Source organism: Sus scrofa, chromosome 7 (genome assembly GCF_054392235.1).
Source record: "Sus scrofa isolate SSC_HxYL_T2T_F1_AM1 chromosome 7, Sscrofa_HxYL_maternal_Yorkshire_Landrace_v2.0, whole genome shotgun sequence".
NCBI classification, from domain to species: Eukaryota; Metazoa; Chordata; class Mammalia; order Artiodactyla; family Suidae; genus Sus; species Sus scrofa.
This window is the reverse complement of record NC_139389.1, coordinates 66655789-66681202: the sequence shown is the minus strand read 5'-3', so window position 1 is coordinate 66681202 and position 25414 is coordinate 66655789. Positions and strand designations below refer to the sequence as shown.

The 25414-nt window shown below is 44.3% G+C and overlaps 1 protein-coding gene across 2 annotated transcripts in view; it reads right to left on the bottom strand.

The window, feature by feature from the left end:
* PTPN9 (protein tyrosine phosphatase non-receptor type 9) overlaps positions 1–13329 on the bottom strand; it is an 85372-nt gene extending 72043 nt beyond the window's left edge. For both annotated transcript variants that reach the window (XR_014810548.1, XM_003128481.5), the window contains exon 1: positions 12560–13329. Coding sequence is in view for 1 of the 2 variants with exons in the window: in XM_003128481.5 (XP_003128529.1) it covers positions 12560–12622 (63 nt within the window). In the remaining variant the exon portion in view is untranslated. The remainder of the gene's footprint in view (positions 1–12559) is intronic.
* Between the last annotated feature and the right edge of the window lie 12085 nt (positions 13330–25414).

Here is a 25414-nt window from a genome sequence, read left to right as displayed (position 1 = left end):
GGAAGGAAAATCAACCCCCCAAAAACAATACTCACTTCATGGGGGTGTGAGGAATAAATTATTTCAATATACAGAGTTTCACTCGTTCTTCAGCAAACATATTTTGAACTCCTACAATATGCACTAAGGATAGAACATCAAGACCCTGCCCTCACTGCAGATAAGAGGTCCTTCTCCTTGTTGGGTACCCCACAATTCAAGAATTGCTAAGAGAACTGGAGGGCCATTCCTTAAGGGCAGAAAGCATGTGATTCATGCTTAACAAGAACCTGGCACATGGCAACAGATAATAAATGACTGCTAAATGAATGAACAAACTGTATTTCTGATTTGTTAATATGAAAAGGAAAAGAAATTGATACATAATAATTACCTCACTCAGTGGAGGAGCAGATACTTCATAGTAACACTCAGAAACATTTAGAAGGGAAAGCAAAAACCACACTTTCATTATTCCATGTCAGGACTCAGTATTATCATATAAATTTAGATTCGTCATAAAAAAATCTCACCATCTCTGATTACTCCTGAAAAGGCTGTGAAAATGTCTCTGTGTATATGTATGTAAGTATGTCATACATAATTATCTTTTTCAGAAAAGTATCTTCTGTGATAGTTATGCTGCAAAATAATTATGTTTTAGACTGGAGTTTTTTAGTATGTGAAGTCAATTGCAGAAACCAGTATTTGGGGACAAAGAATTTGAATAAATACTTACTGTGTTAACCAAAGACCTACTTTTATCTAAAAAGTAGGAAGTTGTAATTCTGTTCCTAAGAACTAGAAAATTCTTCAGATAAAAAGTATGAGGTCTCAGCCTTGACACTACTGATATTTGGGGCCAGATAACTCTTGGTTGTGGTGGGCTTTTCATCTACCATTATAGGATGTTTGGCAGTATCCTTGGCCTCTAACCACAAGATTCCAGGAGCACCCCCAATTATCAAATGTCTTGCTGGTGATTGACAAAATATTGTTGGGGGCAGGGGGGTAAAATCACTCTGGCTGAGAAACACTGAGATAAACAATGGAATGAGAATTTTTTCACAAAGGCTATTTAAATAAGATATGGAGGAGTTCCCGTCGTGGCTCAGTGGTTAACGAATCCAACTAGGAACCATGAGGTTGCGGGTTCAATCCCTGGCCTTGCTCAGCAGGTTAAGGATCTGGCACTGCCGTGAGCTGTGGTGTAGGTCACAGATGTGGCTCGGATCCTGAGTTGCTGTGGCTGTGGTGTAGGCTGGCAGCTACAGCTCCGATTCAACCCCTAGCCTGGGAACCTCCATATGCCGTGGGAGCGGCCCTAGAAAAAGCAAAAAGACATAAATAAATAAATAAATACATACATAAATACATAAAATAAATAAGATATGGAAGATGATACGAACTATCACTCCTTGGACTCTAAACAGGAGTCATTTTTTAGATTATCAGATGACCTTTTGATGTTTTATTGGGTTAAAAAAGAGAGATGATAATCAGTGCACCTAAAGGTAATCTATAACCTAGAAAGAATAAATAAACCAGTGAACTAATAGTACATTAAGTGTTAATAGCATAAAATGAGCACAGGTAGCCTCAAGACCATCTTCTAGATACAGTATTCATGCATGGCAACTATTAAAAGCCTTAGGCTATTTAGAAATCCTCCGTTTCATTGCTACAAAGTAGGATTCTTAATTTCTCCTCCTATTTTATTTGAAAAAAAAAAAGTTTCTGTAGCAGAGAGGACAAGAATACTATTATTACAGATATTTATTGACTATTTTGTAACTGTAGGGATTTTACTTACTTAAATTAAGCAGGTCTCAAGTTCCAGCTGTGGCTCAGTGGGTTAAAAACCTGACTAGAATCCATGAGGATGTGGGTTCGATCCCTGGCCCCATTCAGTGGGTTAAGGATACCGCATTACTGTGAGCTGTGGTATCAGTCACAGATGTAGCTTGGATCTGGCGTTTGTTGTGGCTGTGGCACAGGCCAGCCACTGCAGCTGTGATTCAAGCTCTAGACTGGGAATGTTCATATGCCACAGGGGCAGCCCTAAAAAGACCAAAAAAAAAAAAAAAAAAGTAATGAATGAATTAATTAAGCAAGTCTCCTGAAAGCTCTTTAAGGAAAGAGGACAAAACAGACTCAAAAATACTAAATAAAATTCCTGGAGCCACAAGGAAGCTGAGGATTCCCAAAGTTTACCGAAGACTCACTATCAGGAGTTCCCTTGTAGCACAGCCGGTTAAAGATCTGGTGTTGTCACTGCAGCGGCTCAGGTACCTGCTGTGGTGTGGGTTTGCTCCCTGGCCCTTTCACATGCCAAAGGCACAGGCAAAAAAAAAAAAAAGAAAAGATTTATTGCTGTCACCTTCCCTAAGGCCCAGATTTCACTTGTAAATAGCTTTTTTTTTTTTTTTTTTTTTTGCTATTTCTTGGGCCACTGCCGCAGCATATCTCCAGGCTAGGGGTCAAATCGGAGCTGTAGCCACCAGCCTATGCCAGAGCTACAGCAACGCGGGATCCGAGCAGCATCTGCAACCTATGCCACAGCTCACGGCAGCGCCGGATCGTTAACCCACTGAGCAAGGGCAGGGACCAAACCTGCAACCTCATGGTTTCTAGTCGGATTTGTTAACCACTGCGCCATGACAGGAACTCCCTAAATAGCTCTTAATAGAAAAATCCCAGGGAATTCCTGTTGTGGCTCAGCAGGCTAAGGACCCAACTAGGATCCATGAAGATGAGGTGTGGAAACATGGCCTCGTTTAGTGGGCTAAGGATGTGGCGTTGCTGCGGTTGTGGTATAGCTGCAGACGCAGCTCAGATCCGGTATTGCTGTGGCTGTGGTGTAGGCCAGCAGCTGCAGCTCTCATTCAACCCTTAGCCCAGGAACTTCCATAAGACAAAAGAAAAATGACAGAATTGCATTAACCTTAAATACTGGGATCTCAGCAGCTGACAGCATAATCCTAAACCTGTTACAGAGCACAGCATTTTTCACAAGTTATTGGTTTTAAATATAAAAGAAACATAGTCTTTGTAGAGAATATAAAAAAAAAACTTTTTTTCTTTTCAGGGCCCCACCCACAGCATATGGAAGTTCCCAGGCTAGGGGTTGAATTGGAGCTGTAGCTTTTAGCCTACACCACAGCCACAGAAACACAGGATCCAAGCCACATCTTCGACCTACATAACAGCTCATGGCAATGCCGGATCCTTTAACCCACTGTACAATACCAGGGATGGAACCCGCATCCTCATGGATACTAGTCGGATTCATTTCCACTACACCATGAAGCAAATTCCCAAAAAACCTATTTTTAAAAATACTGATTTTAGGAGTACCTTCTGTGATTCAGCGGGTTAGGGATCTGACGGTGTCTCCATGAGGATGCATGGTCGAACACTGGCCTTGCTCAGTGGGTTAAGGATCCGGCGTTGCCACAAGCTGTGGTGCAGGTGGTGGATGTGGTTCAGATCCAGTGTTGCCATGGCTGTGATGTAGGCCAGCAGCTGCAGCACTGATTGGCCTGGGAACTTCCATATGCCTCAGGTGTGGTCATAAAAAGACTGTAATAATGATGTCGGAGTTCCCATCATGACGCAGTGGAAACGAATCCAATTAGGAACCAAGAGGTTGTAGGTTCAATCCCTGGCCTCCCTCAATGGGTTAAGGATCCAGCGTTGCCATGAGCAGTGGTGCAGGTGGCAGATGCAGCTCAGATCCTGCGTTGCTGTGGCTGTGGTGCAGACCAGCAACTGTAGCTCTGATTTGATCCCTAGCCTGGGAACCTCCATATGCAGTGGGTGTGGCCCTAAAAAGCAAAAAAAAAAAAAAAAATGATGTCTATCATGTAATAATGGGGTATAGAAAGGCAAATGCAAAGGTAAATATTAGCCATTTGTTCAAGCAATGAAAAAGTAATTAATAGATGACTGTCCTGGGACCCTTCATTACTAAAGTCATGGCTGGCTCTCTTTAGACTCTGCCCATCAATTCTGAGAATACAATCTGGTTTCATAATAATTCTATTAGGCTAGTCAGATCTGTGTCACCATGCTGGATAAAAGACAAGAAGTGTGTGTCTGTGTTTTGAATGGATTTGCTCTTTCAGAGGAAACGAGTACATATAACAAATACTGTCTTTCCCAGAGAAAAAACGAAATGCTTTTCTCGGAAGCAGAAACTAAACAAAAAGTCACCTCTAATCTACCATTTTGGTTGCATTATTTTATAGTCTGGACCTAAGAGATAACCAATCCTTAATTAACAAACACGTTTTCCCATGGGCTTCGAAGCTTCTCTGCCTCCCACCCCCAGCCCCCAGCCCCTGACATCTCAGGTTTTAAAGAAGTCTTTTAAAAATCAGGTATCAAAGTGTTCATTCCAGTAAGTACAGGCCCTCCAGTACTGAACAATGCAGGCTAAACTACCTGTTCTAGGAACATCTGCCCCTACTCCAGAGGAAGAATTAAAAAAAAAAAAAAAAAAAAAAAAGTGACTATTCCAGGATTCAGAAAGGGCAACCAAGGATCTCTTGCATGGAGGTGTATATGGGAGACAGGGGGTGTGATGGTGATTGATTTGGAAAAAGAAGGTATCCCCAATTTATCTGAGACATCAAGGCAGAATGATAAAACAGGTGTGAAATGGCTGGAATTGCACCGGACATCTAAGCACCTGAACAAATATCCAGAGCTAGGGACTATGACATCTCGTCTTGACACTGCAGTGAACCAACCATTCTGCTAAAATGCGTCTTAATAGCTATTCATTTTTTAAAATTCTTTTGGCTACCCCATGGCACATGGAGTTCCTGGGCCAGGGATAGGATCTGAGCCACAGCTGGGACCCGTGCCACAGCTGCAACAATGCTAGATCCTTAACCCACTGCGCTGGGCTGGGGATGGAACCTACAACCCAGCATTCCAGAGATGCTGATCCCCTTGTGCCACATCAGGAATTCCAGAATCTTAATATTTAGAAAACAAAGCTGGAGTATCCCAACATTACTATGCCTTTTCCAGGTCAGAAAATGAGACTCAAATATACTGACCTATAATGAATCCAAATTTTTACCTCTAAAACAGTTCAGCCTCTTTTTACAATGTCTGTCTTACTTTTCAATTCATTCATTCAGTACCAGGTCAGATTCCTTGGAGAAAAATCTCCAGGTCTCTTTAACATTCACAACTCAGAAATAGTTGTGACAGGCTCAGAAATTTTTAAAGAGTAAAATTCTCACATTCAGATGAGATTTTACCTAATTGCTAATTACAATATCTTTAATTGCTGGCAACAACAAAAAGAATGAGAATTCTTCATCTCTTCTTCCTCTCCTTTCGCTCTCTGGAAGGCCTCAACGTTATGAATCATCTGGTCCTTGACGTATGGTTACTTCCAGGGGGACAGATGACATTTAACACAGGACATGTGAGGCTGTGGGAAAAGGAAGTTCTTGGCCACAAGAACCAGGACGAAACCCCTGCCCCTGAGAAAAATGCCAAAAATCTCTGAAGTCCACTATAAGGCAGTTAAATTTTTAACTTTAGAAGATCTCATTATAAAAATACAAACCATGGCATGGAATTAGGTTTTTGAAAACTACACTATGAAGGCTGCAAGATAACTATTTCCTGACAATCCATGCTAAGTTGATGGTCCCCAGTGTGAATATGAATATTTTTCCCCTCTTGGGATTGTTTTAAGCTAACTTGGCTCTAAAATCTTTCACTATTCAAAGACAGAGACTATCATAATGGCTAACTTAACTGAGTGCTGACTATTGTGATGGATATCTGCCTGCATTAGCTCATTAATCCTTACAACAATGCTATAAGCTCTAAACAACATAAATTCTAAAATAAAAATTTCCTTTGGAGGTTTTGAAAATAAGTATTAGATTACTTAACTTTAATGAAACTCATGAGTTATTTTTAATGTGATAGAAGTACTATATAAGTTATTAAAACCATCTAAAATGAAAATATGAATAAAAGCATTAACACTTTAGAAAACCATTATTCTATCCTATCTGTCACTACTGGGATATGCATGCAAAATTATAAGACCCTATATAATTCGTTAGATATTCCATCAAATATCCCAATAATCCTAGTTAAAAGTCTTTTATGGTTTATTGCAAAGAGGGAGTTCTCCTCACAACTTATCCCAGACAGATATAAACCAAGGAGCCCCACTTTAATTTACTATATGTTACACACAGAACAGATGAATAAGACACCCTTAACTATCCCTAGCAGTCAAGTTAATTATAATTTAGGAAATTCGATAAAATTACAAACGTCAGTTAAAGTTACAAATGTGAGTATATGCTTTGGAAAAGTAAAATTAAGATAATAATAAAAGAATGAAGATTAGTACTGAAATGTAGAAATTACCCTTCACAGTGGCAAATGTACAATTTTGCCAGCCTATTAAAAAAGACTTTTAGGAGTTCCCTTGTGGTGCAGTGGATTAAGGACCCAGCATTGTCCCTGCAGTGGCATGGGTTCAGTCCCTAGACCTGGGAACTTCCACATGCCGCAGGTGCGACCAAAAAGAAAGGCTTTTATATTCACACATAAACATATCAAAAAAAGAAACACAAAAACAACTTGGTTTCTACAGTTTGAGGAAATAATATTCTTCATATTTAGAGACTATTAACCAAGAATAGTTATTTCTCTTATACGAAAGAGAACAAATATATTTTTTATTATTTTTTTACTTTTTTTTTTTTTTTTTGTCTTTTTAGGGCCACACCTGTGGCATTTGGCGGTTCCCAGGCTAGGGGTCAAATCAGAGCTGTGGTCTAAGCCACAGCCACAGCAACAAGGGATCTGAGCTGCCTCTGTGACCTATACTACAGGTCACGGCAATGCTGGATCCTTAACTGTAGGCAACCAGGGAACTTCAAAAATGTACTTTATTTTTTAGTATTTTGGCCACGCCTGCTGCATGTGCAAGTTCCTAGGCTAGGGATGGAAACCCCAAGCCACAACAGTGACAATGCTGGATCCTTAACCCCTTGAGCCACCAGAGGACTCCCCCAAAATTTATTTAAAAAAATATATTTGTTGGAATTCCCTTCATGGCTTAGTGGTTAATGAACCCAGCTAGTATCCATGAGGACACGGGTTCGATTCTTAGCCTTTCTCAGTGGATTTTTTAATTTTTAATTAAAAAAAAATTTTTTAACTTAAAAAATAAATAAAAATAAATCTGTATTGTGACTACACCTCAAATCGGAGAGGTGCCAACTCTATATTAAGGAACAAATTTTTTCCAAGAGTAATTCATCACAATTTCTTACACATACTGTACAATATGTTTCTGCTGGCAATAAACAGGTCTGAGTAAAGGTTTTCCAAATTTTTTCCTATCTGCATTTTTTTAAACTGTATTTTAACAAGCATCATCAAAACCAAACACATTTATCAATACCAAACCCACAAAATCAGCTATTATATACCCATGTAGGCATTTTGGTAAACTGGGTAATTGCTTCATGAGAAGTAATACAGTTAGTATAAATAATAAAGGGAACATTTGCAGTTGAGGTAGAATAACCCAGCTCTGGGTGGAAATCATGGCTCCTTCATTGCTAGCTATGTGAACTTGGGCAATTTCCTTCTCCCAGTCTGAGTTTTCTTATTTGCAAAATAAGGTAAAAATTCCAATCTCATGAGGATTAACTGTATCAGAAATGTCGGGCATAAGGCCTGACTCAAAGCAGGAGCACAGGAAACAGTTAGTGTTATTACTCTGTTGTTATGCATGTAAACTCCTTAGAGAAAAGCATACTTTTTCTTGTAACTCAATTGTAGGATCTATAATACTGAGAACTGAAAAAATAAAGGCAAAAAAGATCAAAGTCACAAATGGGGTTGGGATGATATCAGTTCAATGCATGCCTAGATAGGAAATGAGACTATCAAGTAATAATGATGACCTTTAAAATTTATATCAAAATGAACAACATCCTTTTTTTTTTTTTTTTTTAACTTTCTCAGTTGCACCCACGGCATATGGAAGTTTCCAGGTCATGGATCCAATCTGAGCTGCATGCCACAACTGTGGCAATGTAGCAACACTGGATCCTTAACTCACTGTGCTAGACCAGGGATCGAACTGGCAACGCCACAGAGACAAGCCAGATCATTAACCCACTGTGCCACACCAGAAACTACAACAGTGTCCTTAGTTTATTTATTTATTTTTTTGCTTTTTAGGGCCACACCCTCGGTATATGAAGGTCCCAGGCCAGGGGTCGAATTGGAGCTGCAGCTGCTGGCCTATGCCAGAGCCACAGCAACCGTCCTTGTTTTTACAAGTCACTCAGAAAAGGAGATGATGCTGTGTACAAATCACATATATAACTACTCTTCACTCCACAAGTATTTCCTGAATGTCCTTAAGTGCCAGTCTTTATGCTAGGCAGTATGCATATATGATGGTGAGCAAAACTAAACCCAGTCCCAGGCCTCATGGAGCTTCCAGCCATGCAATCATACGAATACTATAGACTTGTGATAAAAGACATAAAGTACATGGTATTCGGAGAGCCAGTAGGAGCTCTAATTTAACTGGGGAGATCAAGGAAGGCCTTCCTGAGGAAGTGAAAAAAGAGAGATGAAGGATGAAGAGGGTATTTCCAGACAGAGGAAAGCAACTTGTGCAAAGACCCTGCAGTAGGAGGAAACAGGCAAGAATGCAGGATCAGGAGTTCCTTTGTGGTGCAGCAGGTTAAGAATCTGGCATGGTCACTGGAGTGGCTCAGGTCGATGCTGTGGTGAGGGTTCAATCCCTGACCTGGGAACTTCCACGAGCCTTGGGCACAGCCAAAAAAAAAAAAAAAAAAAAAAAAGGATGCAGGACCAAAAGGCCAGTATGCCTAGAGCAAAGATGAAGTGTGAGAATTAGCTAAGGCTCTAAACCATACAAGAGCTAAAGCTTTGTAGACCATATTCAAGCACTGCAACAATCCCAAGGGTGATGAAAAGCCACTTGAGGGTTTTATGAATGCTTACTTTGGGGGCAGGTAAGCTAAAAGGAAGATGCAATCAGATTTGCAATTTGGCTTTGGTTTCTGGAATAAGAGGAAAGGAATGTAGATGGATCAGGTAGGAAACTAAAGTTCTGTCAGGATGGGACAGGACTTTGGACTAAGCTGATGATAATGGTGGTGGTGGAAGAAGTCAGAGAATTCAAGAGATATTCAGGAAAACCTGATGATATATAACACATGGGGGCGGAGGGAGAACAAAGTATCCAAAAAAAACTTTGGAGTTTATGATTTAAATGACTGTATAGAAAGAGGTACTATTGAGAGGGATCTGCTCTAGAGCATCTTTTTTTGTTTTGTTTTGTTTTGTTTTTTTGCTTTTCAGGGCCGAACCCAAGGCATATGGAGGTTCCCAGGCTAGGGGTTGAATTGGAACCTACACCACAGCCACAGAAACCCAGGATCCAAGCCATGTCTGCAATTTACACCACAGATCACAGCAACGCCAGGTCCTTAACCCACTGAGTGAGGCCAGGGATGGAACCCGAGTCCTCATGGATCCTAGTCAGGTTCGTTACTGCTGAGCCACGATGGGAACTCCCAGAACACCTTTAAGCCAGTTTACACACCCCATAAAGAGCCTGAAACTGTGTTATCCAGTTTGATCTCCTACTTATGAAATAGATTTCCAAAAGTTTTTTCTATTTCCAAAAATCAAATTGACTCTCAACTGTACAAGATTTTTCCAACACTGAAGGTATTTCAATAAGATTTTGCCACAAGTTTTGAAATCAACTCCAAATGAGTTCTAAAATTGGTTTGAGCAATGGGGCAGCATTATGAAATAATGTGTCATTTCCCATGACTACTTTGATAAGACTACCAAGCATTTGTCCTGTTTAATTTAAATATTTTAAAGAAATCTTAACAGTTAAGAGTACACTCCCAGAGTTCCCATCGTGGCACAGTGCTTAACGAATCCAACTAGGAACCATGAGGTTGCAGGTTCGATCCCTGCCCTTGCTCAGTGGGTTAACGATCCGGCTTTGCTGCAAGCTGTGGTTCGGGTCGCAGACGAGGCTCGGATCGCATGTTGCTGCGGCTCTGGCGTAGGCTGGCAGCTACAGCTCCGACTGGACCCCTAGGTGGGAACCTCCATATGTCGCGGGAGCGGCCCAGGAAATGACAAAAAGACAAAAAAAAAAAAAAAGAAAAAGAGTACACTCCCATGTTGGAGTTTCCGTTGTGGCACAGCAGAAACCAATCCAACTAGGAACCATGAGGTTGCGGGTTCGAACCCTGGCTCAGTGGGTTAAGGATCTGGTGTTGCCATGAGCTGAAGCGTAGGTCACAGATGTGGCTCGGATCTCACATTGCTATGGCTGTGGAGTAGGCCGGCAGCTGTAGCTATGATTAGACCCCTAGCCTGGGAACCTCCATATGCCGAGGGTACGGCCCTAAAAAACAAACAAAAAAAAAAAAAAAGAGGAGGACTTTCATGTGATATTAAACTGTGAAATTTTATACCATAATTGGAATTATGCTTTTATGTTTGTGTTTCAACATTTTGAAATGCCTGTAGAAAACTTGATATTTTGGAAGAAAAGCTTAAAAAAATAACTTTTTGATCTTAATATACATATTTTTTACTTTTACTATTTCCATCCAGTCCTTGTTAATTCCCATCACATTTATTCAATGTAAAAGATTTTTTCAGGGGGGAGGAAGTGGACTGGGAGTTTGAGGTTAGTAGATGCAAACTACCGCATTTAGAATGGATAAGCAATGGAGTCCTGCTGTATAGCACAGGGAACTATATCCAATCTCTTGTGATAGAACATGATGGAAGATAATATGAGAAAAACACACATGGCTGGATCCCTTTGCTACACAGCAGAAATTGACAGAACATTGTAAATCAACTATAATAATAATAAATAAAAATTTTTTAAAGTGTAAAAAAAGATTTTTTAATAAACACAGTTTTATATATGTAGACACTAAATACAGAATAAAGCTAACATTTTATTGATACTATGAATACTTTACTACTCTTCTCAGTTTTAGTTTTTAAATTTGTAACCAAACGACATTTTCATAGTGAAATCGTGATGCCCTCAAGCCTTAGAAACATAACCTTCAAATCTGACTAGCCCAAGGAAAAGAAGTGAAAGAGTTTTTTTCCCTTTAAAACCAACCTAACATATCACACTCTAGTGCTGAAGTAGTATTTCCCTAATTTTGCCAGAGTGGGCTCTTTGGTCACCAGCTTGCACTGGCTACTGACTCGTATTTTATCAACATTAAATTGAAGTTACCAGGATGTTACCACTGCTTGTACAGAACAGTAGAATTTCTTTTCCCCATGCTGATTTTATCTCTAGGCATCAAAAGACAAGACTGTAGCCTGAAGCCAAATATGAAAAATGTCATCTCCACAAATGAGGAGAGAAGTCAAGAGCTTTTTAAAAATCAAATCTTAAGCCCACTAACCACTATCAGTTTGTAAAACCAGACTATCTCCATACTAGAGGCTGTACTACCAAATGTGGTCCTCGGGAACAACGGCTCGGTAAGCTTGAAATGGGCTACCAGCATGGTTCATCTTTTCTTATTTTAGGTGTTTTTCTGATTTTCTTGTTTTTAAACATGGAATCAGACCATGGCTAAATCTGAGCATGAGCAAGAAGAGACAGTGAAAAGACTTTAGGATTCCAATCTCGGCTAATGGACTTTCCCACCATCCTCCGGAGTGGTCCATGTCTCCCCAGCAGGAATGTGGGGGAGGGAAAGGTACATGGGCCTTGGGCTCATCCCTCACCCAAGCCCCCAAAATGACACTGCAAACCACTTCCTTCTGGGAACTGAAAGTCATAAGCTTTAAGGGACAATGGAGCTCAATGCAGACTTCAGAAAGATGGAGACAGGGAGATGAGATGGGGGAGGGAAGTGGGGGTGAGGAGATGCGCCCAGCCAAAGAAAGCTAAATAGGGCGGTCAAGGCCAGGGACTTAGGGAGCCTGGGAAGGCCTGGATCTTCTAGAATCTATCCAAGTAGGCCACAGCCCTCAAAGAAGCCCGAGGGGCTCATGTGAAAATCTAGGGCATCTATGGACTCAGTGCCTATCACTGTCCTGGGAAGGGGAGACAGTCCTCACAGGAACCGGCCCCCCAAGTGGGGCTTTTCCTGCCCTTAGAAAACCACAAACCCTCATGGAATGAAGCAAAATACGTAGAGGGGTGTAAGGCCGGAGGCAAAGTAGGTGTTCTGCAAACATTGGGGGGGGGGGGGCAGAGGTAAAGGGAAGCTTCCCAATTCGAGAACTTTAATCACCGCCGAATAGGAGGAGAGGGCAATATGCGGCACCAGAGCAGCAAACAGGAGCGGCCGTGGGCGGGAGCAGAGGCCGGCAGCCTCCCCGCTTCGGGGGATGACGGCCTGGGGCGCGGCCGCCGGGGGGCTCGGGGGAGGCCACCGCGGACCTGGAGCCGCGAAGAGCGCGGCCGGGCTAGGCCTCGGGGGTCCGGACACACCCACCGCGCGGCCGCAGCCCCGCTTACCTGCTCCTCCTCTGGGGTCAGCTCCGGCGCCATGTCGGGCTGGGGCGCGGTCGCGGGCTCCATCCCGCCGCCGCCGCCGCCGCCGCCCGGCGGACAGAACTCGCCCGGGAGCGCAGGGAGCCCGGTGCGGTGGGCCTCCGCTTCCGCGTCCCCGCGCCTCAGCAGCCCCGGGCCGGCTTGCGCATGGCTGGGCCGGCAGGGTCCGGCGCCCGCAACGGCCGCAAACGCCGCTTCTGTTTCCTTAAGAAAAAGCTCTCCGAACTGTCGCTCTCTTCTGGGCGGAAATCCTTTTTTATTTTCTTCGTTCCTTTCCTCACACTCCCCCTCCTATCCCGGGGAAGGGGGGGGGGAATAGAGCAGGCAAGGAGCTAATCGGAATTAAAAAGGGAAATGTGGAATCAAGAAGTTTCTAAGGCCAGAGCAAGGGCCGCGGGGGAAATTTGCCGAAGGCCGCCGGCCTCCTCCGCGTCCACCTTCCTCCGCGGCGCTCCGACTCCTCCAGAAGGTGACGAGGAGTCTTCGGGGATGCGGGGCCCTGCGACCAGCGCCCCGGCCTCTCAGCCCCGTTCCTCTAAAGCCGTGTGGCGAGAGGGAGGGAGAGAGGGAGGGAGCGGGGGAAACGCGCCCCCCTCCGGGCTCACGGCCAGCCCCGCGGCCCCACCGCGTCCGCCCGAGCCCCCCGCGGCTCCATTGAGAAACTGAGCGTCTCATTCACAAACAGGCGGCGAGGAGGGCCCGGCCGAGCGCGGCCACGTCCGGGAGGGGGAGACAGAGAGGAGCCCGGGGGGCGGGGGCAGCGGAGCTCGAGCAGAGGCCCTCGGAGAGGAGGGGGCGGGGGAGGCCGGCGGGGGGGAGGGGAGATCCAGAGGAACTAGGGCGGGGGAGGGGCTCCGGCGACTCTGGACCGCGGAGAGTGAGAAAAAGGAAGAAAGGGGTGCGGGTTTCATGACGTTAAGCTCCCTGGAGGAGGAAGAGAATACATGTGTTTGAAAACTAGGTGCTAACGGGAACCTGGCCTGGGGTTACTTGCTCTACCACTTAGGTACGAGGAACCCACAACCTTCATCTATTTCCATGTCATTTGCGAACTGAAAACCCCTGGAATGGTTGCTTGTGAGGTCCAGGATGCGCAGGTGGAAGGAACAGACCCTGCTAGCTGGTTGCTCGCGGCCCCAGCTCGCTCTCTCCTTGCTGGCTGTATCCTGTAATCCATCACCAGTGTGGCTAATTTTAGTCCCTCACAAAAACAGCATCTGATTTCAAACCACTTTCAAGAATCACGGAGTTTTTGCAAGCCTTTGCTTTTCGCGAAGGCAAGTGCAGCAAAGAGCTTGGGAGTCTTACAGGATACAGTCTTGGGAGTCAGTTTGGGGGTGGAGGGGACAGAGGAAAAGGAGGACTAGGTCTGGCACGTTTTTGCATCATTCCAGACCAAAACTAAATATTCCAAAAGGGATCCAACTAACAAGTGAGTGCCACAGCTAGTTCCAAGAGCTGAAGCCTGGAGAACTCACAGAGAGAGGCCCATGGGAGGGGTCTTAAGACAACTGAGGAAGATGCTGTGAGTTCTGATGCTCCTTCTGGGACTTTAAAAGCAATTTCTGGAGTTCCCGTCTTGGCTCAGTGGTTAACGAATCCGACCAGGAACCATGAGGTTGCGGGTTTGATCCCTGGCCTTGCTCAGTGGGTTAAGGATCCCTGGCCTTGCTCAGTGGGTTAAGGATCTGGCGTTGCGGTGAGCTGTGGTGTGAAGTGAAAAAAAACAAAACTCAAATAGTGTGCATAATAGGCTGTCATCCTTATAAAGGAAAAAAAATGAGTATGTGTTTTTAAATTTATTTATATATAAAAGAGCTTTGAGGGGATACATAAGAAAGATGGTAGTGGTTGTCTCCCAGAAAGAGAGAGAACCTAAGGGAGAGAGAGACTTTTCCCTATATGGTCAATTGTACATTTTAAGTTTCTTTTAAAACTTTTTATTGAAGTATAATGTACATACAGAATAGTGACAATATGTATACAGTATGACAAATTTCATAAACTGAGCACGCCCATGTACCCAGCACATAGATCAATAAATAGGACATTCCCAACTTACCAAAGCCCTCATGTCCCCTCCAAGTAACTATTCTCATTACCACTGTCTTTGCTGCTAACAAACATTGTGTGTGTGTGTGTGTGTTTAAATTCTGCACGTGGACATATAACCTTTTCCCCCAAAAAAATGTTAAATAGTAACTTAAAAAAATATATAGGAGTTCCCGTTGTGGCTCAGTGGTAATGAACTCAACTAGTAGCCATGAACGTGGGTTCGATCCCTGGCCCCGATTAGTGAGTTAAGGATCTGGCGTTGCTGCGAGCTGCGGTGCAGGTCGCAGAGGCAGCTTGGATATGGCATTGCTGTGGCTGTGGAGTAGGACAGCAGCTGCAGCTGTGATTCGACACCTAGCCTGGGAACTTCCATATCCCACAGGTATGGCCCTGAAAAACTACGTGTATATATATGTGTGTGTATATATGTGTGTGTGTGTGTGTGTGTATATATATGTATATATGTGTGTGTGTATATATATATGTATATGTGTGTGTGTGTGTGTGTGTGTATATGGTTTTTCTTCCTAAGCAGGCAAATGGCTATAGGACCAAGCTGGAGTAAGAAATGGCAGAACCTTAGTAGTACAAACCACTGATTGAACACAAAAAGATGGAGTTTCTTACATTTATATTTACATTTTTTACACTCGTTTTGTCCAGTGGGCCTCAGGACAGCAGGGGTCAGTGATTATCTAAAGGTCACACAGCTCATTAATTTGTATTGAGCTAGAACTGACTCCTAGTGCAGGTATCAGGTTAGGACAATTTTAAAAGGGAGAGACTTAACAGAGTGTGCTGGGAGAGAGAACTCAGTGTTTTCAGAGGCACAGCTGTGTGTGTGGGCGTGTGGGTGTGTAAGGGAAGTTTTCCGGAACTGTGGCCTATCACAGTCCTAATAGGACAATGTTTGGAAGTTTCTGAGCAGAGATGTAGGGAACAGAACCAAGTGCGAGGCAGCTGGCTGGATTTGCTCTGAGTAGCAAATCAGAGGAAAATCAGAGTACAAAGGCCTGCCCTTGGAGTTCCCTTCATGGCTTAGCAGTTAAAGAACCTGACGAGTATCCATGAGGATGCGGGTATGATCCATGGTCTCGCTCAGTGGGTTAAGGATCCTGCGTTGGCGTGAGCTGTGGTGGAAGTTGCATACACGGCTAGGATCCCAAGTTGCTGTGGCTGTGATGTAGGCCGGTAGCTGTAGCTCTGATTCGACCCCTGTCCTGGGAACTTCCATATGCCTCTGGTGCGACCCTAAAAAAGAAAAAAGAAAAAAAAAATAGGCCTGCTTTTAACTGCAGGCTCAAACGAGCAAAATCAAGTATGATACCGTACGATTATGATTCCCAGTCAGACCTGAGACTTTGAAACAGGTTTGTAATACAGAGATTAGAAACAATATAAAGGCTCATCAATAGAAAACTCAGTAAATAAATTATAATGGACACATACACTGAAATAATAAGTTCACATTTATTGTATCCTTACTGTATGCCAGATACTGCTCTAAATGACTTTCATCTAATCTCACCATCACCAGTATGAGATAGCTAAAGTTTTGATTTCAAAAAATAAATATAGGAGTTCCCATTGTGGCTCAGTGCTTTACGAATCCGACTAGGAACGATGAGGTTGTGGGTTGGATCCCTGGCCTTGCTCAGTGGGTTAAGGATCCGGCGTTGCCGTGAGCTGTGGTGTAAATTGCAGACATGGCTCAGATCCCTCGTTGCTGAGGCTGTGGTGTAGGCCAGCAGCTGTAGCTCCGATTAGACCCCTAGCCTGGGAACATCCACGTGCCATGGGAGCAGCCCTAGAAAAGGCAAAAAGACAAAAAAAAAAAAAAAAATGAAGGGAGTTCCAGCTGTGGTACAGTGGGTTAATGATCCAGCTTGTCTCTGTGGTAGCACTGGTTTGATCCCTGGAACAGAAGGTTAAGGATCTGGCATTGCAGTGGCTGCAGATGGCATTTAACCCTTGGCCCAGGAACTTCTATATGCCTCAGGTGCAGCTGAGAAAGGGAAAAAGAAAACAGACATAAGGTAAATGGATATGTATTGACATAGCCTTGGATTTTTGAATGCTTGGCTGCAGGGCCTCAGAAGGAAGGCTAGGGTAGGGTTGGGGGAGTATAGGTGAGAGACAAAAATCACGTTTTTATTAAATTAACATGAACTGAAATCTGAAAGTAGAAAATAAACTACAAAGAGAGAACCCTTGGGGGGAGGGGTATTATAGGTTGTACTTTTGTTTTTTTGCTTTTAAAGCATAGGTTTCAGGTCTCTGTCTAGGAAGCTTATCCGCCCTTCCTCCCACCTCCTTCACCAGACAAATCTGACTCATCCTTAAGGTCTCAGCTCAAAAGTCACTTCCTCAGCACAATCTTCCTTGACTACTCCCTAAACTGCTCCCCCAGTACCTTCTTATTTTTTATCAGAGAGCTGATCACGGTTTATAATTGTGCACATATTTCCATGCTCAACATAAGCTCCGGAATGGCAGGACCATAGCTGTCTTGTAGGCCCCTTTACCCTCAGTGCCTAGAGCCTAGTACCTAGTAGCAGGTCTTTCATAAATCCGTGCTGAATGAGTGAAATCAAGAGGGCAGCCACCTCAACTCCGAGACCTCTCTTACCATTTTCTCCTCTCTTTTTTTTTTTAACATTTGTTCAGGTCTATGAATAGATATATTTCCAAAGCTATGATTAGAATTTTGTAACCTTTCCCCCCAGATACCTTTACTTCTAAAATCCAAAGCTCTTCTCAACTATTGCTCCAAAACACCTACTGCCTATGAAAGAGACGTGTGTTATGCTATATACATGCTTTGGCTACGAGAGAAAAAAATTCTTATTGCTATTTTTCTAAAAGACTGATACAGAATAAATAAGGTCATACTACTAACCACTGTTAAGGGTGAACATTTTTTTGTTTATGCATAGGCCAAATCTGTAATCACTAGGATGGCTGAAGTGAGCTATGTAAGGAAGGTGAAAAATCTTACCCCTTGGGAGTTCCCATCGTGGTGCAGTGGTTAAGGAATCCAACTAGGAACCATGAGGTTGCGGGTTCCGTCCCTGGCCTTGTTTAGTGGGTGAACGATCCGGCGTTGCCGTGAGCTGTGGTGTAGGTTGCAGACGCGGCTCGGATCCCGAGTTGCTGTGGCTCTGGCGTAGGCTGGTGGCTATGGCTCCGATTCGACCCCTAGCCTGGGAACCCCCATATGCCAAGGGAGCAGCCCAAGAAATAGCAAAAAAAGACAAAAAACAAAAAACAAAAAAAAAAACTTACCCCTTGGAAACAACATTTCCCCTATTACTCAATACTTTAGGGCCTGTTACTTACCTGCTGCTAATTTCTGCTTTTTATTTTTCTTTTTTCTTTTTTTCTTTTTGATTTTGTCTTTTTAGGGCCACACCCGTGGCATATGGAGATTCCCAGGCTAGGGGTCAAATCCGAGCTACAGTTGCCAGCCTACACCACAGCCACAGCAATGCCATATCCAAATCGCATCTTCAACCTACACCACAGCTCACGGCAATGCCAGGTTCTTAACCCAGTGATCGAGGCCAGGGATAAAACCTGCAACCTCATGGTTCCTAGTCGAATTTGTTTCCACTGCACCATGATGGGAACTCTTCTTTTCTTTTTCTTTAAACTAAAATGTGATCTGGCTCCTTCCTCACACAAACAATTTTCTCATCTGACACTCCTACTGACACTCCTACTCACCACTTCCAGATCATAGGTTAATCAGTCACTGCTCTATGTTACTTCTATACTTGATACCTGTTGTCTAGAGTTTACCTTACACTCTAATTATTTATGTAATTATTTACTTACTCGTCTGTCTCTCCCACTAGACCATGAACCCCTTGAGGGCAGGGACCATGTCTTACTCACAGCTCTCTCTTCAGAAGCTAGCACAATGTATAGTACACAGTAGGTGTGCTCAATCAATGTTTGCTGAAAGAATGAACCAACCTTTCCTAGTAAACGAAGTCCAAATTTTTTTTTCTTTTCCTTTTTAGGGCTGTACTCGCGGCACATGGAAGTTCCCAGGCTAGGGCTTGAACTGGAGCTCAGAACTGTCGCTGCCGGCCTATGTCATAGACACAAGGAACGCTGCCAGATCCAAATGCATCCATGACCCATGTCACAGCTCACAGAAATCCCGGATCCTTAACCCACTGAGCAAGGCCAGGGATCGAACTCATGAACTCTTGGATACTAGTCGGGTTCTTAACCCGCTGAGCCACAATGGGTGACTCCTTTCTTTTTTGGCCTCTCCCTGGGGCATGCAGAAGTCTCCAGGCCACGGACTGAACCTGCACCACAGCAGTGACAACACCAGATTCTTAATTGCTGGGCTACAGGGAACTCCACAGTCCAATTCCTGCCAAGGAATACTAAACGAATTTGGTTACCTTGGATACTTAATTGTTCATGGGAAAACATTCAATACAGGAGAGAGGTACTGAGTTACATTATTCTCACTCATTTTGACTTACCTGTGTTAATAGGCCAGAGCAGAACGGATAAATTAGTTCCACAGATAGAGCCTTATTTGAGCCAGTTTCAATTTCCCCCCTTATAAAAGCTTTTGTTAAAGTTCCTAATGAGAAGCAGAACTGACAAGACTTGAGCTCCATTTTTTATTTCCCAGTCTGACCGCAGAGAAAACCTGAAGGGCAAAAACAGAGGGAGAGACAGAAGACTTGAAAGACTGCCAGCCCACTGGGAGGGAGGAAGGGAGGAAGTTTGCTACAAATGCTAATGGTCTGTGCAAAATTCTAGCCAGAAGAGCTCTCTAGGTTTCAAAATTTGCATCTTCTGTTTCCACATTGTCCCTCAAGATGAGGAGAATACCTCTGGGTTGGGTCCCAAAGTGAGGTTTACCTCCCAGATTCCCAGGGTAACTCTGGCCACTTTTCTGCTTCATGAAAACAGATACAAAAGTCAACTTTTGAAAATACTCACCACCACTTAGAAGGGATGTGAGAAAGAAATGCACACATCTTACACTAGGGTACTCTGTTCCTTCTCTCAGATATTTACTGCCTGGGGCTGTTCTTTTTTGGTTGCATCCACAGAATAAGTTCCTGGACCAGGGATCAAACCTGAGACACAGCAGGAACCTGGGCTGCTGCAGTGACAACACTGGATCTGTAACCCACTGCACCACAAGGGAACTCCCTCAGGCCATTCAGACCATTCTTTTTTTTTTTTTTTTTTGGCTGTCCTATAGCATATGGAGTTCCTAGGTCACAGCTGCAACCTGTAGCACAGGTGTAATACTGGATCCTGTTATGCCACATCAGGAACTCCACTGAGGTCAATCTTTGTTTTTTTTTAAGACATATTTTTAATTTTTGTTTGTTTGTTTGTTCCTTTGTTTGTTTAGGGCCTCAAACATGGCATATAGAAGTTCCTAGGCTAGGGGTCAAATCAGAGCTGCCTATACCACAGCCACAGCAACACCAGACCCTTAATCCACTAATCGAGACCAGAGATCGAACACACATCCTCATGGATACTAGGCAGATTCATTAACCACTAAGCCATGACGGGAACTCCCACTGAGGCCATTCTTTTTTCTTTTTTTCTTTTCTTTTTTTTTTCTTCTTTGGTCTTTTTGCCATTTCTTGGGCCGCTCCTGCGGCATATGGAGGTTCCCAGGCTAGGGGTCGAATCAGAGCTGTAGCTGCCGGCCTACGCCAGAGCCACAGCAACGCAGGATCCGAGCCATGTCTGCAACCCATACCACAGCTCACGGCAACGCCGGATCCTTAACCCACTGAGCAAGGCCAGGGATCCAACCCGAAACCTCATGGTTCCTAGTCGGATTCGTTAACCACTGAGCCACAACGGGATCTTCGAGGCCATTCTTAATTCACCTTCACTACTGCCAGCCTCCCAGCTCTCCCAGGCCTCCACAGTTCACCTCTGTCTTGTCATTAGACAGTAGACCCTCTTGGGGAAGATGGAGCAGAGGATGAGTCACAATCCATCAAGACCCCAAACCAAACCTCTCAGCACTTGAATTTGGTTCTTCCTAAAGATTGGGTATAATAACCCAATTGTAAGACAAGGTGGGACTCAAAAATCAGCTCATCTCACCAAAGCAAGCAGTCATACTCTGGCTAAAATCTCAAGGTTTTTGTCAACTTTTCCTGCCCTACATATCAGAAGGCATAAAACAAAGGGCCACATTTGCTTAAAATATATGTATTATGGGGTTTTTACTCATGTTCTTATTAGAAAGGAAGTCTACAGCTAGGAAGATCATTTCCTTCGCTCCTCTAATGTATGCAGTGAGAAGTTTTAAGGCTGTCTTTTTAATCATATTCACAGAATTAAACATAGTTCTTGTTCTTAGAAGTCTGCAGCACATGCAACCACCTGTTAGCAGCCCACCACACACCTCCATTCCACCTTCTCCCCAGGGTCACTCCCCTGGGCAGCAGAAAGGGGAGGGGCTCTCCTCCAGACTGCATTCTCATTCCAGCACATCAATTCATTCATTCAGCCAACACTCATTGGAACAAGGGCCAGGCATAATGCCAGCCACTGGGGATCTAAAGATGAATAAGACCAGGTCCTAACCTCACAGAGTTTACAATCTAATAGAGGGAGTGTGTAGTAAAGAATTTAGCCTTGCCCAAAGAAAGGCTGGCCTTTGCCCTTGGCTCCTGGGAAGTAACCTCTAAGCCCTTGGACTGTCCCACCTGATAAATGTCTTTGTTTGTATGGGGGGGGGGTGCTTTTGCTACACCAGATAATCCAGCAATGTGACTAGAAGGGAGGGGGACTTTGCATCACATGTTATCGTTTAGACCCCAGGAAGGGCTGGAGACTGGAGTTGGCCAACCAAGTGGGACCAAGTCCAGTAAAAACTTTGAACCCCAAGGCTTAGGTGAGAATCTCTGGTTGGCAATACTCCATGGAGTTTTGTCATACAGTTACCAGCAAAGTCAAAGCTGTCCAGAGTTCTCTTGTGGCTCAGCAGGTTAAAGACCCCTTGTTGTCACTGCAGTGGCATGGGTTTGATCCTGGGCCAAGGAACTTCTGCATGCTGCAAGTGGAGACAAAAAATTAAAAAATTTTTAAAAAGTTAAAAAAAAAAAATTGTCCATGACTCCACTGGGATAAGACAACTAGAAGATCCACGTTTGGAACTTTCCTGGATTTCTTTCCTTGACTGACTCAAATTTGTTTCATTTCACTGTGATAAACTGGAACTGGGAAGAAAACAGCTTTCAGTGAGTGTGTGAGTTTTTCTGGTGAATTATCAAACCAAAGAGCAGTCTCAGAGGCTATCCCTAACTTTGGGAAATAGATATGTAGTGGGATGGAAAGGGCGCAAAACTGAGAATGGCTAATTCTACCTGCAGAGGTAAAGTTTCAAAGAGGTATCTGTTGAATGGTGTTTTCCGAAGATGGGTAGGCATAGTTGCCAGGTGAATGAAATCAGAGTGAAGAGGGATGGTTTTGGGGGAACAAAAGTATGAAACCTGTGTTTGCACTAGGAACTGTGAAGCAGAATCACCAGAAGCAGGCAGCTAAGGAAGCAAGGTATTTTATGAGACTAAGGCCAGGTCACAAAGACACTTGCATGGCAGGCCAAGAAGCTTCGCCTGTACCTTGCAGGCATGGGAAGTCCTTGGAGTAACAAGCTCAGATGTGCATTTTTAGGAAGGCTCACTCTGCCAGTTGTTGTGGCAGGGATGGATTAAAGTGGTGGGGGGAGGGGAGAAAGACTGGTGGCAGGGACACTAGGTAAGGGATGCTGGCAGTTCTCCAGAAGAGAAATGATGACTTGAATTAAGGCCTAGATTGTGGAAAAAAATGGAGAAGAGAGAAGGAGGATCTAAAGGACACAGTGACTCACCGGTGGGAAAGGTAAGGGATGGACAGGAATTGTCAAAACAATTCCTAGGTTCCTAGCTTCGGTGACTAAATGCTGTTAACAAGGACAAGAACCCCAGGAAGAACATGACTGAGGAGAACTGAGGGGGAAAGATAATGAGCTCAGTTTGGGACATGCTGAGTTTGAAGCCACTGGGGGACTGACTGGTAAGTAGTGAAGAGAAAGCCTAGGAAATGTCCCTTAGATTTGCAAAACAGGAGACCACCAGTCCCTTATGTGAGCACTTGAAGTAGGAGGGACAGAAGTCAGATTTCAGTGGGTTGAGACATGAGTGAAAAGCGAGCTAGTAGAGAAACAGCAGATGTAGATAAACCACTGCCAAACAAAAATAGATTAGGTGGACACCAATTCCTCCATGCACACCCTGGAACCCAGTGTGGCTTTTCTCAGTTAACATTAACATAACCAAGACTCCTTATTTTGCAGAGTTCCTGTTGTGGCTTGGAGGTAAGGAACCTAACTAACATCCATGAGGACATGAGTTCAATCCCCAGCCTCACTCCGTGGGTTAAGGATCTGGCTGTGAGCTGTGGTGTAGGTCACAGACATGGCTCGATCCCACGTGGCTGTGGCTGTGGTGTTGGCCGGCAGCTGCAGCTCCAATTTGAGCCCTAGCTGGGAAACTTCCATATGCTATGGGTGTGGCCATAAAAAGATAAAATAATAATAATAATAAAAGACTCCTTATTTTGCATCTACTGGTTGAAAAGCCTGATCTGTTCTCAGTGCATGCGTTTCAGTGGCACTTGAGATGAAATAAGTAAATGATCTCAACTAGTAGTCCCTTGACAGCTCATGCCAAGTTGGCCCTCCAGCCAAGGGAAGCAGGGCAGGCCACACTGGAAAATGGTATCAGCTAGGATTCTTTGGGTGCAAGCCCAGGAACCAGCTCTGGCTAATTTAAGCAAGATAGAATTTACTAGATGCTCACAGGTCATAGCAAGAAGAAACACTTCTGTGGGCAAAATAAATGAATTCCAAATGATTCACTGTCTTTGTTCCTCTGCTCAAAACACAGATTCCTGGTGAGGCGTATGTGACTGGTCCATACTGAGTTATGAGCCTGACGTTTAGCAGAAGGAGGGCAGTTCCCCCAGATTTCAGTCCCACCAGGCCATATTGCATAGGGAAGAGATAATTCCAGAAAAAAAGAAACTGGGAGCTGTTCAGTATGGTGACCAGAAAACTAATACCCAATCATAGCATCCTATAGCACAACCATCTTTGAAACAAGTGGCTGGAGGTAGTTCTGTAATTCACCAACAAATACGACCAGGAGACACACTCTTATTTGGTGAGCGATAGATAACACTGGCTCCTCAGTTAAAACTACAAGGCACTCCTGAGATACAGCCTTCAGGCTACCATTCAACAGTCTCAAGTTGTGCATGGTAATAAGTTTGGCTGATATGTTCTTTAACTCATGCATCTGTCCCCAGAGTGTCCTTTAGGGAAGTAGTCCTTCCAGACCGGGTTATTTCTGGGCAGAGCCTGGTCTAGTCCCTGATACTAGCATGCACAGCTTCTGAAAAGGTACAGCTGCCAGCTAAGAGCACAGACTAGAGCATTCAGAAGATCATCAAGCAGAGACAAAACCTCTCTGCAGCCTACAACATGCTTTTTGGCAAGAGGAACATGATGTTCCCATTGCAGAACTGACCTAAATTCAGGAAAGCGTTTATTGATGTAGGCACGCTTAAAACTGCAGCCAGCCAGATCATCACTGGTTGGGTGGGTGGGGGGGTTCTTACTTCTCCAATTTTAGAGTCAGCCTGAGCAGCTCTCTAAGCGCTCAACGCCGGGGCAAGTTCCAATAGTGTGCTGAATCTGTGTAATCGGGCTCTGCTAAACCACAACTTCTGCCCAGATCTGTTCCCAGAATTAACACAAAGAAACAACTGCATGTCAGACAAGATCTGACCTGGATCCCTCTGAAATTTTATGCACAGAATACGAGCACTGCTGGAGTGGAAGAGGGAAGTCCTTTTGTCTAATCAGAGAAGTCCTAGAAAAGTGCAGAGCAGAATGGGGAGCAGATTGAGGCCACAGGAAATGGGACACACTTCCTGCACACAGAGCAGAAACTGATGGGTTGGGGTTAGATACCATCATCCACTCCCACAGCCACCAAGAGCTTGAGCTCCCAAATCTGAAAGGGCCTGGGCTGCTCAAAGAGCTTCACCCGCTCCCCTTCATCCAGGACAGAAAATCCCAAAACTCTGCCTAACACACAGGCCATTTACAATCAGGCCTGTCTCTCTCTAGCCTCCTCTCCCACAGCTTACCGGCCCCTTACACTTGAGCCCTGCTGAACCAGCCTCAGGTCCCAGAGCAAGGACTGCCCAGCTCTAGAGCGGTGCAGCTGCGTACCCTCCTGCCTCTGTGAGCCAACTCCTCTTCCCTTGTCTGCAGAGCGCATTGCTGTCCCTCCTTTGAGCCTGAGGCCAGTTTGACCTCCTCTGCGAAGCCTCCCTCTGCTCTTCCCAGCCCCCCACCCCCGCCCCATGCGCTATGCACCTTTCTGCACTATAGCAATCATACCACACTCTTGATGCAGGTGGGTTTATTTTCTCACTGGCTTGTGAGCTCCTCAAGGATGGAGATCTATCCCTCTCCATAACCTGCTCCTATAGCAGGGGCTTTAGCACAAGGCTTATCTTCTGGAAGGTGCTCAAATGTTTGTTGAAGTAGTGAATGAACTCCATTTGCATTTTATCTCTGGCTGTGTCTAAACCAAAGAAAATCACACATCTTCTCAGAAGAGGGAACATATTCAAATACCAAGAACTGCAGTTCCTGGTAAGACCTTTTAGAAAAATGACGTTACCAACAGCAGCAAC